Source organism: Dermacentor albipictus, chromosome 5, assembly GCF_038994185.2.
Source record: "Dermacentor albipictus isolate Rhodes 1998 colony chromosome 5, USDA_Dalb.pri_finalv2, whole genome shotgun sequence".
Lineage (NCBI taxonomy): Eukaryota > Metazoa > Arthropoda > Arachnida > Ixodida > Ixodidae > Dermacentor > Dermacentor albipictus.
Genome location: NC_091825.1, coordinates 133,531,180 through 133,550,728, shown reverse-complemented (window position 1 = coordinate 133,550,728; position 19,549 = coordinate 133,531,180). Strand labels below are relative to the sequence as shown.

The 19,549-nt window shown below is 44.2% G+C and overlaps 1 protein-coding gene and 1 pseudogene across 3 annotated transcripts in view; one reads left to right on the top strand and one right to left on the bottom strand.

Annotated features, from left to right (window-relative positions):
- Etl1 (SWI/SNF-related, matrix-associated actin-dependent regulator of chromatin, subfamily a, containing DEAD/H box 1) overlaps positions 1 to 19,549 on the bottom strand; it is a 50,306-nt gene that overhangs the window by 7,290 nt on the left and 23,467 nt on the right. For all 3 annotated transcript variants that reach the window (XM_070538946.1, XM_070538945.1, XM_070538944.1), the window contains 7 exons: positions 18,776 to 18,913; positions 10,283 to 10,483; positions 8,462 to 8,590; positions 5,704 to 5,799; positions 4,856 to 4,948; positions 4,377 to 4,495; positions 2,077 to 2,259 (listed from right to left, as the gene is read on the bottom strand). In XM_070538946.1, the coding sequence (XP_070395047.1) occupies positions 2,077 to 2,259; positions 4,377 to 4,495; positions 4,856 to 4,948; positions 5,704 to 5,799; positions 8,462 to 8,590; positions 10,283 to 10,483; positions 18,776 to 18,913 (959 nt within the window). The remainder of the gene's footprint in view (positions 1 to 2,076; positions 2,260 to 4,376; positions 4,496 to 4,855; positions 4,949 to 5,703; positions 5,800 to 8,461; positions 8,591 to 10,282; positions 10,484 to 18,775; positions 18,914 to 19,549) is intronic.
- On the top strand, positions 13,452 to 14,629 carry LOC139060090 (tigger transposable element-derived protein 4-like; annotated as a pseudogene).

The following is a 19,549-nucleotide window of genomic DNA, read 5'->3' as shown; positions in this document are numbered from 1 at the left end:
TAATATATATATATATATATATATATATATATATATATATATATATATATATATATATATACAGTAAAACCTCGTTAAACCGTACCCGCTTAAACAGTAGTTTCGGTTTAAAAGTAGTAAAGTGAATTCCCCGACTCAGCGGCCATTGCACATAATGTATTTTGTATCCGCATAAACCGTACCAGCTTATAGCGTACGCATCGGTTAAAACGTAGCGTTTCCACTTTTCGTCGCGCAAACACGGCGGTGCGTCGTCTCCATCGGGCGGCCCGGCAGAACAACAAGCCTCAGAGATCGGTACTACGGCCTCCAAGCGCCCTGTGCGTTTGCATGTGAAGCCGCATCAACATCAACATCATTTCGACGCTGCATGGACGCCGTGCCAGAGAGCGTTTTGGCGTCGTGCAAGCGAGGACTCGAGTTATGCCGAAGCTAGGATAAAAAAGACGCCGGGTGCTCAGCATAGAAGAAAAATTAGACATCATCCGTGCTACCGAACGTGACACGAAGTCCGCGCTGGCCCGCGACATGGATCTGCTGTTGACTACAGTGTGTGGCATTTGGAATGCGAAGTTGCTCGGCAGCGCTGCTGCGACCGCGAAGAGATGTCGGCTACGAGGTTCAACTTTTCACCATCGTTGCCGCTGTTGTTGCCGAAGTGTCAACTAGCAACAGTGACGAGGACGACACGGAAAGCGACAGCACGGGCTATTCAGGCCCGACAGTGGCAGGAGCTGCGCGTTATGTCAGCCTCATGAATGCGATCGTCGCAAGAACAGGGGCGCGATAACGTAACTATTCCAAACGAAAGGTTTTCCGAACTCCGGCACCCGGCAATGAAAAAGGCGCCCCGGGACTTATGCAGCGCTACTGCGCGCGTGCACGGAGAATACGTAACGCCAACGAGGAATCTGCCATGCGAGTGTTTGCCGAGAGAAGGGGGGCTGGCTGAGAAGCTGGCACGCAGCTTCAGTAAGTTTGAGGCCGCTGTCGTCGTGCTAGGCCGCCGCGACATCAAACGAAAATAACACTTACGTCCCACGAAGTGAATAAATACTGCATGTTTTTTCCCCTTTCATCGCACTCTCTCTGAGTTCCGTTTTCGACAGGTAAGTGGGCGATCTCATGCTATTTCGCTTAAACAGTACTACCGTTTAGTACGTACTTTTTCCGAGCTCCGGCCGACTACGGTTTAACGAGGTTTCACTATATATATATATATATTGGCTTTGGACTTTAGGGGGTCGGCTTAGAATCGGGGTCAGCCTAGATTTGAGTAAATACGGTACTTGCTCTATGGAATTATTCAGTAGTACCTCGCCCTTTTGACCCAGCTGTACGATTAGCTGTATTATATATAAAGAGCTTGCGTGGTCATTGCATGAGACATGTTCATGTTTGCTTGTGTACGCAGTGGCACCATGCTTGTTAATTTAGTAAGTGAATGTTTAAAAGTTTATACGGCCAATAAAACTACCATGCTTACTTTTTGTATAGCTGTCTACTAATTTGCTATCGCAATCGATGCTTTGCCTTTCAGTCAAAACTGTGCCTTTTTTATTTATTGCAACTTCAGTGCATTAGGAGTAAATCTTTGCTTTTCCAAATGCGAGAAAGTTGAAATTCTGTATGAAAGAGTGAGGTGTGCGGCACTGTAAAGGATGTTTCTTTCTTTCTTTCTTTTTCTTTTTTTTTAGGTCAGGGCAAACAGGTGCACGTTATACAATTGAGGGCATTTTCCCCCCGCTTTTTTCTTTGCTCACAGAAAGAGGGTGCTTACAATAAAGGGTGCATTAGAATCCAGTAAATACGGTAGGTGCGTTATGACCACTGTCCTTATATCCTTTGCTCTAACAGTTATCGGCTGTCCAATGTCTCTAACGCGGTACATGGCACCTGCCTCTCCGTACTACAATGAGGGAAGATGTGCATTTGCTTCATCTTAGATACAAGTGTAAAAAGTAGGGCTGCTGGCCAATTCAATAAGAAATGGATATGACTGCTTCAGATTTGCATGCAAACCAAAGCGCAGGGTTATGTTGCTGCACAGCCTTGAATGCAGGCATTGACTCTTACTTGCTCTGGCCCAGCCGGTGGCAACGATCCTCCGCCTGCTTGTCATTGTAAGGGTTAAAATCTAGATCATGGATGATGACCACATTAGCAGACGTGAGGTTAATCCCAAGACCTCCCGCCCGTGTGGAGAGAAGGAAAGCCAGGATGCTGTCGTCCTCATTGTATTTGTCTATCAAGTCTTGCCTGCAATAACAGGAGCACAAGAAAGCGAATGAGTCAAGGAGTACCAATGCACGCACGGACATCACAGGTGAAAAAGAGTAAGACATGTCGAAAATAATGCGCACTGAAAGCAGACAGATGAGAGATTACACGGAAGCAGATGGCCCCATACACTAGTAGTAGTTACAACCAAAACCAAAACCCAATTTCGTAGTGTTATTAAGGGGGGACAAGGGTCTTAAAAAATTGAAGATACCGACAAAAATTCCTTTTTGGAAACCACTCGTTTCAGCATCTGCAATGCCTAACTTATGCTGCATCAAAACGATTTAGCTGAAAACACACTCTAGTGTAAAAAAAAAAAAATTATTTTGTCAGTGCGGACGGCAGAAACATGGGCATTCACGGAATCATCTTCAGTCTTTACTGCCGCTGAGCGCTGCAATCTTGGCATCGTTTGAAAGCTCAAAGTTCCCGCCTTTTCGTTCCTGCCTTCCTTGCCTACAATGGCTGCATAAAAAAAGCACAAACAAAGAAATCAGGGGCCAGTCTGACGAAGTTCACGTTGCAAGCGGCCCTGTTATTGGCTTATCATGGCAGCAAGCCGAGAGGCCTCTTACGATTGGCTGTTTCTATGGCAACAGTGCAATGACGCGACAGGCAGCCTGCTCGCCTGCTAGGCCTGCTTTAAAGTTGATATGCTGTTTCTTTGTTTATGACACCATGATTGCAAGCAGCAGTTATTAGACGCTTATTTTAAGAAGTTCACAACTGGACTTCTTCTGGACAGAAAGCAAGCGCAGCCATTATCTGATCATGCGGCGAGTACGTGCCGGTTATTGGACCGTAAAAGTCACCAACGCGTCATGCACTCCCATATCGCGTCGGCAGTTTTGCTATAGCACAGCAAAGCCCCGTGTCATAAAGTCATGGACTATGTGACGACACAGATGTCACAGGCATCCCGTTTTACTTGGCATGGTGTACCCGACCATAGACGGTGTCCCCAGCACTTGTTTCTGTGACTCTCCATGTAACCAAGAGTTCTTGTAGTCTAGACCGCGTTTTGAGACGAGGTAGCACATCTACAACGTCACCATTAGCAGACACAGTACATTCGCGGCTCTTAGAAATGTGAACGATATGCGACTGTGTTCGCGGCTTACATTTCGTGTTGAACAAGACGTGTGCGCATGCATGTACCGTCGATCGTGGGGAGTTTTGCGACATGGGTGCTGTTTTTACACTTTGAAAACGAAAACTGTGACATGAGCAGGGCATTTGCCCATAGTTATATAAAAACAAGAAAACTAATGGAGGTGCCTGATGTTTCCCTGAACCAATTTTAATAAATATGGTTCAGCAAAAGCTGAGCTTCATTCTAAAGGCATTCTCTTTATCACAGGCTCAATGGATAAAATTTCCAACATTTGCAAAAATGTGACTTTTCTCAAGCTTTGTTTTTGAGAAGTCCCTCTGCCTTCGGGAAGCTTTGAGGATGTTTCCATGAATGGATTTAAACAAACTTGGTATCATTCTTTTCAGTAACTACAGGCTAAAGCTTTCGTTTTCTTTTTTTTTTTGATGAACTTGATACACTTGTAATTAGGTTATATGCAAGCCAATTATTGCAAGGTGGTAATTTTTTATATCCAACTTCAAAAATTACTTTTCATCAAACATATAGCTGTATAAAATTTTAATAGCTTTAGCCTGTCTGCTGAACCTTTGAGAATAACTACATATTTCTTTAAAATGAGTTTTCAAATCATAAATTACTATAATGACGCATAAGAAATTACCTCATTGTAGTATGGCATTTTGTCATATCTTCCTTTCTAGATGACATATTTGAAATCTCCATTCAAGGATGCACCTGCTTGCCAAATTTAATCAGGATAAGTTAAACAAAAACAAATTTTTAAGACCCTTGTCCCCCTTTAGGCACATCTTTAAAATTCTGATCATCTTTGGCTAGAGAGAATATCAAGTAGGCATTGTGAAGTTGTGAAGTTTTTCACATGCTGCCGAACTTCACATGAAGCTTTAGATTTAAAGAAGATACACAGCATACTTTCATAGTGTCTGCTCAGCAAATAAGACAAAGGTACCCCAATCCCGAAAATGGCAGTGTTTACCTGTCGGCCACAGAAGTCGAGCCATCAAGACGCAGCCATTTGTGGCCCCTAATGTTGAGGTACACCTCAAGGATGTCCAGCATCATAGTAAACTGGCTGAATATTAGCACGCGATTGTTCTGGAGGGAACAATACACAGAAATGGAACAAGAATGTGAGACAGTTGTACAAGCCACAAGAGTAACCCCGAGAAAAATGTATTTATCGTGCACCTTCTCTTCTCACAAGACAGTTTAGCTTTTTCATACGGAAAAAAGTGGACTATCAGTATCTAAACCTTTTTGCTGGCTGAATGCAAAGCCTAACAACGAGGTGAATCCATGTAGGCACACATAGCATGCTGTCTTAGTGCTAAGACTGCACAATATAAAGAAGCAAGTTTATTTTGTAACAAGGCTCATGCAGAACTTAGTTGTAGAACAAGACACAAAGCATTTCGATCTCATTTGCAGATGTGAAAGAAAGAGAAACAAACTCACCTTCTCTTTATGTTCCTTTAGCAAGGAATCTAATGCTACAAACTTGCCCGAGTCAAGAATTTTGTCGTCATCAAGTCTGAACTCATGAAGGACCTGTGAAGTGTGGGAAAATCAGGAAAAAAATAAGTGTCTCATTTTTAGATGAGAGTGTAGGAAGAACAAGAGGCTCAGATAATGTGGTTAAATCACAATGTTCAATACAATTGTTGTTCTTTTGCAATATATTCATCAAGCATGTACGTTAACAAAAACAATAGTCCCATCATGCAATAATGGTGTGACACACTCAACAGACGACTGAGAAAAGACGCAAGATTTTCTCAACAAAGAGCACCTGTCTCACAGCAATAGCACCTCCTCTCAATGGCTTCAATCTAGACAAGCCAAATGTTGCAGCTGGTTCATTATACACAATTTCTTTTATATGAAACAATTCCACACAGAAAATCATATTAAGATTCACCACATATTGGCCCCAAAGTGAACCGGGTGGCTCAGAATGCAATTTCAGGAAGTCAGATGACTGCTATCCTTGTACAAGCAGTGACAAGGTGCAGTTCATATTATTGTGAAAAGTCCATCCATCTAAAGGTCCAGAGGCAGTAACGGTAATGAGGCAACAATAGACTGAAACATTCTAAGTGTGGGTTTGGGTTACTTGGTAACGCGTGGTAGCAAATAAACAGCGCTGGTTGTGCCATTTCCGGTATTCTCTTGCTCATGCTGCAACTTGTCCTCATTAAAAATTATATTATTGAGACTAGAGTGTACAGTATTCAAGCCCATCCAGCAAATGCAAACAGGTGAAAATGGCAGGTAAGATAACCAATGAGAAAAGTTTTCCTTACAGGAAACTTGGCACAGAGCATATGCAGCTCAAAGTCCGACATCACTTCCATGTCTTCGAATATTAAGTCGGGATTGGCATCAAAGTATGTTGGCTCCTGAGAAAATAGAAAGAACATAGCAACATATAGAAAAATCGAAGTCAACAAATATGTACACACAAGCATATGCAAGAAGTGTGCCGCATCCGATCATACACAAGGAATGAAGACTACAGGGCAAGCAATGTGCAGCTTCCTATAATCCAATGCTTCGGTGCTACTGTCCTGAGATTCAGCTTGTCTGTATACCTACACCCTTTATGGAATACAGTCAAACCTCAATATGACGAACACAGATTTAATGAAATTTTCCTTTTTATTTTTTTTTCCTAGTTTCCTTTCCCAATTTTATTTCCATTGAATACCATGGATATATTTTTTAGCTGCTACATAACAAAGTAATCTTGTAACACTGTTTCGATTTAATGAAGCTTTTGGCATGTACCGGGAACCTGTATGGCTGGCAAACTTAGCGAAAAACTAGAAAAATGTTGGCCAAAACAAAAGTTGTTTGCAAGCGTCCTTTCGCATGAAAAGTTTGAGCGGCATAAACATCATTGAATACCATGCACCATGCTGAAAACACAGCTGCGCCATTTGTCATGTTGGTAAACAACTCGTGGAGGCTGTGGGTATGCAACAGGTTGGAGTGTTCAGAGAAACACGAGCGCTGACGACAATTACTTAAACGCAAGGGGGTAAATGCGCGGTAGCGTTGTAAAGCATGCGGTAGGAGGGCACGTGCTTGAGAAGGAGCACGTTTTCTTCATATCGAATTATCAACACTTTATCAAGTGCTGTAGTTGTACAATAGGAAATTGGCAATAAACAAACAACAGCCGAACAAGGAACGTCTCTGGCGCCAATCATCCATCCAGGAGACTTGTTTCTGTCAGGACACTCCTTCCATAGAAACCGTGGAAAAGTTTTCTCTAAAAATCACTAGAGGGAACTCTAGCACTAGTGTCTGCAGAAGCTGCAAGCATGGCGATTCAGCCAGTAATGGGAATAATGGCAAGTATGTACAGTCGCTGACCAATTTTCCGGACCTTGCAAAGACCGTAAAATAGTCCGAAAAATGGTCCGAAAAATCTAACAGTCCGAAAAACTCATTCAGCCAAATAAATAAAATTTACTACGCTTAGAACAGCTAAAAAATATATATCTGATAATGTCCTGCCTCATACTGCACTTGGAAGCGATCAGATTTGCCTGGATATGCGCAAGAGTGAAGTTGTCTCTGTATACAGTCTTACAAGAGCGTCACTGTGTGTCACTCCCCCCCCCCCCCCCCCCCCCCCCCCAGAGCGTTTTGTCAGCCAAGAGCAGGCATGGCCTCCGAGACTAGGAGATGTTGACCCGCTCTTAATGAAAAGCGTGCACATCCAAATCTTGGAGGCTATAGAGCGGGCCAGTGGAAGCAAAGCCTGCCTAAGCCAGCGGAAAATCCAACATGGCGGCCTGCAAGATCGGGTAGCATGGCTCGGAACGAGCGATTTAGTCCGGAAAATCGAACTTTGGGGCCTAGATATCCAAAAGATCAGTCGAGAAAAGGCATTAGCTCCATGGGAACCCTGAGGGTGCATTTATAAAGTCCACAATATCCATCAAGTCCAAAAAAATCCATCAGCAACTGTACATGAATTTGCCTTAACGTCATCCTTCTGACTTCAAATGGCTTTGTGACTTTGCTAACTGATCACTTTCAACAAAACATACCAAACTGGTGCCCAAAACACATGGTGTCTACGATGCAGCCAGTGGTTCTGGCTGCAAAATTGCTTTTGACACATGCAGTTAACGAAAGCATAGTCTTCGAGATCTTTTTCTGTTATTCAGAGGCAACCATGGCTGCAGTGAGAATTTGGACGCCTGTTGCATCATAAATATCACCATTCTCGGTTAATATGCATGTGCGCGTTGTCTTGCTGCCTTCTGCATTTATAAAACTAGGCTTGCTTCAAATTTATGCCAATAAAGGTAGGTAAAGTATAGTGAACAAATCCACGAGAACACGTGAGGCCACAAGCAGAAAGATCAGACAAATTCATGCGATAACCATCATTCCTAACAAAACTCAACAATCGCAGAGCCAGAGCTCCCCCTAGTAATTTTAGCAGACAATTTTGTGGTCCAAACATCTTTTACTTAAATGATATTGCGCAACAAAAAAACCAACACGGACGTGAGAGAAGACGACACACCTAGCGCAAGCGTCTTCTTTCACGTCCGTGTCGTTTTTTTGTCGCGCAATATCATTTAAGTAATGGATTACCAACTTGCCCGGAATGCTGCTCCTAAACATCTTTCTTTCTAGGCAGAGATGTCCCTTATAAGACTACTTTTGATTCCTTCCAGTCTGCATTTTCTTGTTGCCCACTTCTTTTGTGTTGACGGGCAATAAATTAGAATTATTGTGGCACTCTAGCCGTTTCGATATAATGCGCTAAATGTGACAGAACTTAGCACAAATACTGCCATAGGCCAACAAACTACATGCACCATTTTTTATCACATGGTTAAAATTTGCACCAAGATATGTATGTGTGTCTCTACGTTCACACAACTTAACAGACCACATTATGGCAGCATAACATTTGCCTTTTCCCAACTGGTCGCGTGGTGGAAATATGCTTGATTGTGAAAATGATTCATGTAAGTTCTAGTAACAAGAGGCATTACCATGAAAAACTAATATGAAGTCTGTTAGAGACACTACCTTCAGCAGGACCCGGGACATCGTTTTCAGTTTCTCAAGGTCGTAGTGGTTGCGCAGAAGCAGTGGATGGTTTGAAGCTCGTCGTAATTTCATCAGCATTCCTGACTGACCCTCTTGAGTTTCCTTGAACTGCGGTAGCACCATATTTTTTTAAGAATGAACATCTCAATAAGTTCAGCATCTTGGCTATTATAGAAAACATGGTAAGTTTTGACAAGGAAGAAATACATGAACAAGAACACGAACAAGAACACAAACAAAAACAAGCGCCCCAGATGCACGCCAGAAAGTGTAACGGAGCTCAGGGGCGACAAAGTGCTACTACAGACAAATCCATTTACAACAGCGTTCAAGTTCCAAGAAAATCCCACTGTTATAACCGATAACTGTTATAACTGAGTTGCACGAAAAAAGTAGAAGGGACAAACATTCAAGGATTTTAATTATACACAAAGAAGTACTGCCAAACCCACTTACAGCATTACTGGTTTATCAATACTCTAATGTAACAAGGGCAGCTGCTGCATTGTGAACTGCTTACTACAACGGTTCCGTACTGCATTATTGGCTTCAACCATTAAATCTGGCTACTGGGTGTCAGTACCGAAATGTAAAGAAATGCGAAATCCAGGAAAACAAAAAAATGTATAAGCCGCTACGACACATTTTTTGATCCACGCAACCCACATGGCAAGCCTTCGTTGCCCTTCTTCCATTTTCCTTCCACACCTGCCATGTTGGCAAGTGGGTGAAATGGAGGCAGGAGAGAGGCACACAAGGCCAGCAATGTAATACAACAAAGGTGTGCGATTGATACATGTTGCATGGCACAAAGGCGTGTGTCACAAAGCAGCTTGCCTTTTTTTTTCCCCTAAGGCAATGTAACGATGAAGGTGTGCCGTGTACAGGGTGCGCTGCACAAAGACAGGCGTGACGAAGAGGCTCGGATTTTTTTTTTCTTCGAGGATTTGTTTTTTTCTTTTATGGGTGCACACCCACTAGGCAAATTTATTGTTATAACTAATAATAGTTCATGGGAGCATTGTAGTAAGTGGTTCATTTTATCATATAGCACCTACAAAACTTGACGGTGCATGGGTTGCTCTAATGTACAATATATTGTTAAAACCGGTATTGTTGCAAGCGAGTTTGACTGTAGTAGTACCCATAATACTTTGTGGGAAAGCAACAGTTCTATAGATGATTCAGACAACTTAACGTAAGTTACATTGCAATAATAGTAACTGATTCATACATTAAAGAAAAAGTAAAGCTTTAGGCTAACTTGAACCAAGATTATAGGACAAAAAGGTTTTGGGAGTCAAATTTCTTTCAGGCACTATAGAAAATAATTCATGTTAAGAAGGCTTTGTTAAAAGTAATCCCAGACATATTTATTTTATTGCATAATACAGGAGTTTATTCTTTTAAAAGAAATAGCATTATATGTACTAAAACTAGGGTACTGCTCCACCAGAACTGACATGACATCAAAACCAAGGAGTCATCACAATTAGGGCTCTGAGAAGAATGTGAAAAACAACATAATGGAAAATATTTCACACAATATAGTGTCGAGATATATAAACAAAGTGAGTTTCTATTTAGAGAAACACAAAACAGTTTTAAGAGCATGCCTTATACATCCTCATGCCCACAGGAAAGCTCACAGTAGCCCCAGGTTTGCATGATTGTCTTGCTATTTTGAAACAAGTCAATATAGAGAGTTGGAGTGATTGCTTTGGTAACAAAAGATGCAGAAAATTCTTCAATGTTCATGGTGAGTGCAGTATAGGCATTTGCACAGCGCTATGCACTCACCTCCTTTGAGAGTGCAGCCACCATGTTGACGTAGCAGGTCTGCTGATAAGGAGTCATGGTGCAGTATCGTTCTTCCTCATGTTTGACTGGAAGCTGTTGCAGCACATCCTGCTTCAGGCGCCGCAGAACAAACGGCCGCATGATCTTCTTGGCGTGCTCAATTCGGTCCCGCTCAAAGCCACTTTGCTCCTCCTCATTTTTCTGCAATCAGAGATAACACAACTGAAGTCGTTCAACCAGCTCTACCTTTGCAGCCACAACTCCTCAACTTTGACTAAGCTCCTTGTAACCCACCATCACATTTTTATAAAATCGAGAGCTGTCACCAACATTGACTACCACATATGCCAGGTGTCTTACTCCCCCCCCTTCTTTTTCCACCTGAAATGAATTTTTAAGATTTGTAAACTATATCATATCGTGATATTTCCACTTTTCAGGTAAAGTACGGAAATAGGCAAATATTACTTGCATGATAAACTACAATGCCTTATTAGCTAACTTACCATTCCACTATATTACCACACAGTTTACACTAAGACACATGCAAAAATTTCAGAACTTAAGGCCAGGAAGTAATAAATGCACTCATTTAGTGAAAATCCTAACATTAGCACCAATTTCAAGACCTCTATGGCAAAATATCTATCAGAACTTGAGCGATGGCTAGTCTGTGAAAAATCAATGCGAGTAATGAAGGGGCTGGTTGTCAGATACAGTCGAAAAACAGGAAAAACAAAAAGAAAGAAAAAAAAGTGCAGCCTGCCGCGTGCATAAAAAACGCTGTAATCCGCTGCAGCGCCACCAATTGGGGATTTTTTCTGGGATCGGCATAGAAAATGCGTGAGGAACACACTTCGAACACCGTTGCCCGAGGAAACCGACGCGTCCCGTCCCTGAGAGCATCTGCATCTGCCTTATTTTTGCATCTGCCTCAAAAATGCAGATGCAAAAAATCGCACAAAACGAGATGGAATGTGAAAATGTCAGACGCGATACCCGAGCAGGCACAAATTGCCGATGCATTGATGAGGTCCCGGGAATCGACACTCCTGCTTTCTGCGCCAACTTGGAATAATGTTTTACACCTGATTATTCTTGAAGACAAGGTCATTCTTGTCCCGAGACTTGTAATAAGCAGACAATACTTCAACATACACACTAAGAACTCTACAGAGTAGAATGCCAAACCTAGCAAGTAAGCATTAGCAGTGTGCCTGCTTCATTGCTTGTACAGTGAAAGCTCGTTAATTCGAACTTCAATAATTCGAATTTATGGATAATTCGAACTGTACGATTTGGTCCGGCCAAGCTCCACAGAAGTCTATGTATAAAAAAGTCCGTTAATTCGAACGCGAGAAGGTTCCCTCACGGATAATTCGAACTACGCTCGCCTGGCACACGGCCTACTGCCTACACACAAGGCTGTATTGCCTCCGAAACGGAGAGAACGGCGAGAGAAGGCAAAATCGGAAAAAAATCTAACCGACGCGGGGTCAGTCAGAAGGCAGCAGCGGCTGCCGCCTCTCCGTTCTACGTAACCTCCGAGACTTCTTGCACGTTGCGAATCTCTGAGGTTTTGAAAATCTTGTACAGCTGCTAATGTTGTGCGGAGATGGCACGGCAAGCGCCAAAACACAGTGAATCAAGTACGTCGCGGCTGCGTTCGCAATCAAGAACCAACGAATCAGGGCCTTCGCCACCTTCACATGTTCACCGTCTTTGTCTCGGCAGTCTTCATCGGTTGTGCACCTCTGTTTTCAGCTTAGGAGGTATCGGCCGTCGCGATTCATTGTTACGGTGTTAAGCCTCGGCTAACGTTCGTTTCGGTGGACATCGGTGGTGTGGCACAGTCGGACCCAGAGCTTCGACTTGAAGATGGGCACACGCCATCACTTTCTGACATGCCCTACTGCTTCCAAATCGCAGTGTACTGTTGCTCTCCTTCACTTTCGTTAGTTCGAACTTTCGTTAATTCGAACTGAAGCGGCTTCCCCTTGCGGTTCGAATTAACGAGCTTTTACTGTATAAGCAGCAGTGTGGAAAAGTGCAAGTGGGTCATGCTAAACAGTGATTATAGTTATTAGCAGGCAGCACAGTGTTGAATAAGGAAACTACAACTGCACCACTGTTCACAACAACATTGACATCGCAGTTAAAAATACAGTACAGTAGCCGACTGATTTTTCAGACTCCAAAAATTTGGACTTGATGGATTCCGGACTACACAAATGCACCATCACGGTTCCCTAGAGCTAATGCATTTTCGCGTCCAAATTTTCGGACAACATAAAGCCAGAAGTTTGATTTTCCAGCCAAAATTTGCCGCGATGGACCCGCGCTATGAGACAGGGAGGACGCCATGTTGAATCTTGAGCCACCTGACTAGCTTCAGATCGGACGTGAAGTGGTTTGGATCAGTATAGTAATTTGATTAGCAAGTATAGGAGGCATCTAAATACACGCGGCAATAGTGGCGCCTGTTGTAAGAAACGCCAATCTTAAAGGCCATGCTTTTGCCTATAGCCTATGGCGGAAGCGATTTTGAGAGCCGGAAACCAGTCATGCAAGGCCAGTTTTGGACACCACCTATGAACGTCAGGTGATGCTCATGATAACCACCATAATCATCAGTTTTGCCTTGGTGTCGTAGGTGGTGGTGTGCACTTTTCGACCAGCAGTGATCCGCCTGCTTTAATCCAGTACAATGCAATTGAAATCATCACCTGCCATCACTAGCTGCCATACAACATATCATCACTATTCCCGTGTGTTGCTGCCATTCATTCAGTGCAACGCTGACAGGTTCTCGATGTCATGGCCCCTGCTCTTCACCCGCCTCTACCGAATGTGTCGAAGAAGCAATTCAACCATGACGCTGGACAAGAAGGCCGCCATCGTCAGGCTTATCGAGCAAGGACTGGCCCAAGTTGACGTCACGAAGGAATTTAATATCTCCAAACAGACCTTGTCTGATTACATGAAAAACAAAGGAAAGATCTTGTCTGCAGTCGACCAGTCGCATTGCAAGACCATAAAAAATTACCAGAAAGGACAACATCTGAAGCTTGAAGAGGCCCTGCAGCTGTGGTTGAAAGGAGTGCTAGCAAAGAACCTCCCCATTTCGACCAACATGCTCAAGCAGAAAGCCGAGATGTTCACTTTAAAAATGGGCATTCAGGACTTCAAGTTCACTGACGGGTCGTCCGTGGGTTTAAGAAAAGGCACGGAGTCTCTTTCAAGAAAGTTTGCGGGGAGAGCGGTGCCGTGGATCAATCTGCTGCCATGGATTACCGGACGAGTAAGTTGAAGGCTCTGCTACAAGAGAATGCTCCTGCATACATTTTTATTTGTGACAAGACACGCCTATTCTTCAAAATGCTGCCGGACAGTTCACTTTCCTTTACTAATGAGGCCTGTGCTGGTGGGAAGCATAGTAAGGAGAGGGTAATTGTCATGGTCGGGGCAAATGCAGTTGGCACCGAGAAGTTGCCCCTTCTAGTGATAGGGAAGGCGAAAACCCCAGTTTGCTGTAAGGGTGTGAAGAACCTGCCTGTGTGGTACAGCAGCAATACAAAGGCCTGGATTACACAAAGCTTGTTCGAAGATTACATCCGTTGTCTACACCGGATGTTTGAGCACCAGAAGAGGCAAGTGGTAATAGCCGTAAACAACTGCGGGGCACACGGCGCCGTAAACAACCTGCAAGCTATTCGGCTCGAATTCTTGCCGCCGAATACAACGAGTGCGCTCCAGCCAATGCACCAAGGGGTCATTAAAAACCTCAAGGTGCACTACCGGGCCCATTTACTTGGCCGCACACACATTTGCTTCGACAACGGGAAGACTTACTCCGTTAACCTGTTCTCGGCACTTGGCATGCTAGCGGATGCCTGGAAGGCTGCTCAGCCTTCGACGACTGCCAATTGTTTTAGGTATAATGGATTTTGCAACTCTCAAGAGCCCATGACCTAAGAGGCAAACGGCACCGCTAAAGACATTGACACCGGCGTACAGCTGATTGCCGACTTGCGCGCAGTGAGATGGACCTTCCCCCTGTTGTTACTTCTCACGAGTTTGCCGCGACCGACAACAATAGAGTTGTGCGTGGAGCTTGCGGATGATGAGATTGTGTGCCAGGTTGCTGCACCGCTGCAAAGCGACTCGGACTCCGACTCCAACACCTCTGGCCGCCCGCAAACATCAACGCAAGACGTTGTTAACGCTCTAATATCGTCTAGTGTGTATGAAGAGAACATGACGCTTGCACAGATGTAAGCAGACGTTGTTACAAAAAGCAGGAATTTAAAACAAGGGACCATCCGCAACTTCTTCAGTCCAGTTTAACTGTAATAAAGTTCGGTTTTGCAACTCACGGATTTTTTGGACTGTTCTTTTATTCGGACTATTTTTCGGTCCCCTACAGGTGCGGAATATCGGTCGGCTACTGTAGAACCTCGTTGATATGTTCCATTACGTACATTTCCCCGGCGCCAACGTTCGCAACCGAGAACACAAAGTATGTCCCAATAGAGTTATGCTCATATTTTACTAGTTTATATGTTCCTAGAAAACACGATTTCTCGGCACAAATGTTCAGTACATTGCCAAACTGCGATTGTTTGATACGTTTTTCAAGCCAGTTGAGCCTATGAAAACAAGAAAATGCGTGAGGTGCATGAAATCGGTAACAGTATACAGCTGCCTGCCACGGCATATTCACCGCAATACTCGCCCATCCTTCTCACGTGAAAACACTGGCACACACTCAGTTTCTCATTTCGGTACCAGCAAATCTCCGGGGTCACTGCACGCAGAATTCACAGCAATCACTGCCAATCCTATTGCGATAAGCATCTTTGCCTATCTGTTTCACAGCACGCGGTGCCGTCTGAAGCGCAGCACACACTTTTATTGGCGATAACTGAAATGTACTGCCGTTCCGGAACCTGACTGCACACGTTTTGCAGTCACTAGATCCCATATAAACAAGAAAATGCGCGAGGCGCATGCACTCGGGAGCAGTATATAGTCGCCCATCTCACGTGAAAATGATGGTGCGTACAGTTTCTTATTCCGGTACCAGCAAATCTCTGCCCAGGTGCTTGCATGCTGCATTCACAGCTATTGCCACCAACCTAGTGTGATAAGCATCCTCACCTACCTGTTTTACAGCGCGTGGTGCGTAGTGCCCTTGGTAGCATACTGCACGCTTTTAGTAGGCGATAATCCAAACATACCACCATTGCCTGCTTCGACAGCATCCAGCATCGCCCACCAGCTCGATTTCGTTTCGGTTTCCCCATCACCCTCTTAAATTAACACGCAATAGGAAAACAATAAAATGCGTCTCAGGCCACCGGAGCAGCACCAGCTCGACACGCGTCAGCACTCTTAGGCTGCAACGATCAGCGCAACACTTTGCATCACGTAGATGTCAACGACCGTTTAGTACGTTAATTTTTTAAAGTTAATTCGGATTGTACGTTTTCCTAGTTACTACGTTTTTTCTTGCAAGTTTTTCCAAAACGTACTAACGAGGTTCGACTAACTTCTATGTGAATTAAGGGGGGACGCGGGTCTTGAAATCGCGAAAAATGGTCAAAAATGGCAATTTTCAAAAATTGCGTTTTTGAAGTCTTTAATGTCCCAACTATGCCTCTACAAAATATTATGGCTCAATTCCTACTCGAAGTATAAAAAAAACGGCAATTTAGAAACGTCGGTGAGCCGAAATTGAACGCCAAGCGCGAAGATTTGCTTCATTTTCAAGCTGCCGTAGCTCCGCGCGACGCGAACCGATCGGCGCCATCTTGGTCTCGTTTGAAAGCTGGTTTCCCGCTCTCTATTCTGGCGCCCCTCGGCACGCTGTAGACCCTCGTGCAGCGGAGCGATCGGCACCCCAAGCACCCGTTCTCAAGAGCGAAATCGTCGCGAGACAGCCGCTGATTGGGTGAAGCGGGCGCCTCCCCGAGGCGCAGCCCTCTGATTGGCCGTGACGCATGCTTCGCCTGCCGCGGCCCCGCGGCCGCGTTGTTCGACTCCTTCGCGTCGTCTGCTTTCGCCGGCGCGCACGTCATTTTTCGCATTCCTCTTGTATTTTTCGTTCTGCCTTTTTCTTTATCGTTCTTGTAGATATTTTGGCTATTGAGTCGCCTCTTTTAACCACGAATTTCTTGCTTTTGCGTGCCTGGTGTCTTTGTTCCGCGTGTCACGATGGCGCGAGACGCGCGCTTGAAAGCAAGCACGCGAAAAGCAGTCAGCAAAAAGAGGCGCGCATGGAATAAGAGCGCTACATCGTCGAGAACTACAGCTTCGGTAATGCCGCAAGCTGCTGTGGCATAGAGATATGGCTGTGGCCTTGGTGGATGCGGCTGGAGTGAGCTCGCCAACAACAGCTTCGCCGGTGGACGCGGCCGGACAGTCCCGATCGGTGTCAACTTCGGTGTTACCGCAAGTCTCTGCAGTGCCGGTGGATGCGCCTGGACTAAGCCCGTCGAAAATGCTAACTTTTGAAACGCTGCAAGTCGCTTCGGATTCCGTGTCGTCGGAAGCGGCCGAGCCGGCTGACCTAAGCCTAACGTCGACTTCGGCGTTTCCGAACGCCGCTTCGGTGCCGACGGACGCGGCTGAACCGAGCTCGCGTGCTCAACGCTTCGACGCGGTGTTTTGCGCGGAGTGCGCGGGGCGTGAAAAGTACGCAGACAATAAAACTTCATTGGCGAAGAAGTCCGCGACTTCCCGCAAGTTCGAGCTAATGAACGTCGGCGCAGCAAGTAAAGACGACTTTCTGAGCTTTTTTTTTTTTTTGCCAAGTACCAATGCAATACAGAGGTTTTCACAATCTTTACATGAACAGATTTCTTTGAGTTTGGTGTTATTGTGTTCAGTAATGACTGGGCTGCATGCTAAAGCATTAAATTTTTCCATGTGATAGGTAAACAAAAGTGGCAGAGTAAGCAAAACTTTGAATGCAATTTTCTCAGCTTTGCTTTTTTGATCAAATGCCTTTGCCTTACGGAACTTTTCATAATGTTTGCATCAACTGATTTTATTGAATTAGGTATCATTTTTTTCAGTAAAACCTCAACTACATCCTAAAGCTTTCCATTTTTCATTAAACCCATTAGACTAGCAATTAGGTCAGATGTAAGCTAATTACTCCCGCATTGTTTTTTTCTTCCTACTTTGTTATTCATTCATGACCTATATGATCACTTTTTAAAAATTTCTTTAGCTTTAGGATGTGCAATGGGCCCTTGGAAATGACAGCCATTCTTTGAAACTAGTTTTTCTAATTAAGAAATTATCATAACGGCCCGTAAGAAAAGACCTATGTGGGATGAATTATTTTGCAATATCTTCATTTATAGATGAGATATATAAAATCTGAATATATATTTGGGATCAGCATTCAAAGATATATCTGCATGCCAATTTTCAGGAAGATATGTTACGAAATAAAAAAAAAGTTTTCAAGACCCTCATCCCCCCTTAAGAACATCCAAAATTACTCACTATTTTTTACTTCAGGTGAGATTTGTAGACTCGCTTAAACTAAACTGAAAAGGGCATCTAGCACAAAGCATAAACCAATGCCTTTATGGGTCTGTTCGATTCGCCTGCACCACTGTGAACCAATTCACGGCGGTTCCCGAGACGTTCAGAAACTGTGCAGCTCGATTCCGCAGGTGCAGGCCCAGCGAAACACTCGAAACGAATTCAAAGGTGCAGACGCGGTGTAGGCGTTATGCTATGTCAGACTAATGTGCACGAAGTGCGCAAGTTTGAGAGGTCCTGAACTGCAGGTATGATCGGTTTCTGGGGCGTAAATATACACATCACGGTTGCGTAAACACATCAGACGTGCGTAAGCGCGGTTTTAACGGTCACGCCCGTGTGCTACGTCGTCTGCAACTCCGCTGCTTCGCACCTGTATGCCTGCATCAAGTCGCCAAGGACAGTGGAGCGGGTGCAGCAAAATCATGAACCAACCCTGCACCTTTCCTGCACCTTTTGAAACGAACGTCGTGGTTCTGCGGACGCCATTGCTGCACCGCTGAAACAAATGGCAGGGTGCAGCACCTCGCGAACTGGTTCAAGTGGTGCAGGTGAATCGAACGCACCCTATATTTGCATGTTTTCACATTGAACAAATGCCAACTTTGCAAGTGAACTGTCTCCCATCTTATGGCAGTCTGTAAGACACACGGTATTGCAGGGATCGCAACATCAATTTATGCACCTGAATGAACGCAGCCACATCAGTTCCTTAGTTTCTTGAAGTATTCACCCTTGTTGGAAGCACCATGTATGAAGCATTGTTTTCTGTATCAGAGTTGGTAACAGCTGATGCGTTTTTGATGAATGACCACACATGATGTCAAGATCAGGATTCCTCTAGTTCTCTTTCAATTCTCGAGCTAAAATTTGATGTGTTGCAAAATCGGGACAACAGGCTAGAAGAGATTAACTGTAACAAGTGGGACTCACAGAAGCTGCAGAAAACATGAGCTTGATTTGGTCCGCCTTCTTGCAAAACATGTTGGGCATGACGAATGTGAGCAGGGACATGAGTTCCACGAGGTTGTTCTGCAGTGGGGTCCCAGTAAGAAGAATTTTTCGCTTTGCCTGCAAGCAGAAAAGTGGGATGCAATCAAATATATGGTCTTATGTACTCAAATAAGTAGTCTTATCTCTTGAAGTGTGCTGCCATAATGCTTTGTTCCTACAAGGCTAACGCAAGACTCATACAGCTAAATGTTGCGAACGCAGAAAGTTTAACTGGCAGCAGTCGTCTGGTCATTCGAGTGGAGAAGGTGCACAAGCACTTTTTGTTTTGCACTGTTTTGCAGCAGAAAAGCTTTGTGAAAGCTGTCTCTTCCCTTGAAGCGACAAATTCAGCTGCCCAGAACAACTCACAGATTTAGGTTGGTTCTTATTTGACTGCTCTCAGCATGTTCACATGAACAACATACTGATTGTAAAGTAGGTAAACCATTAAAAGAAGTCTGCATAGAACCACCATTACCAGGCCATAATTAAGCTGTACATGCTTTCCTTCCTTTTCTATAATTTTATTTTTGCATAAAGGATATTACACAATGGAAGTGACCATCTACCAAGGTCTACCAAGCAAATTTTAAACTTTTTCCTCAAAACTGCAACTTCCATGCTTGAGTGCCTGCTTCGGACAGTGAAATTTTTTTAACAGACTCTCTTGTGTGCAGAGCAATGCTTAAATCTGACTGCAATATACAGCCAACA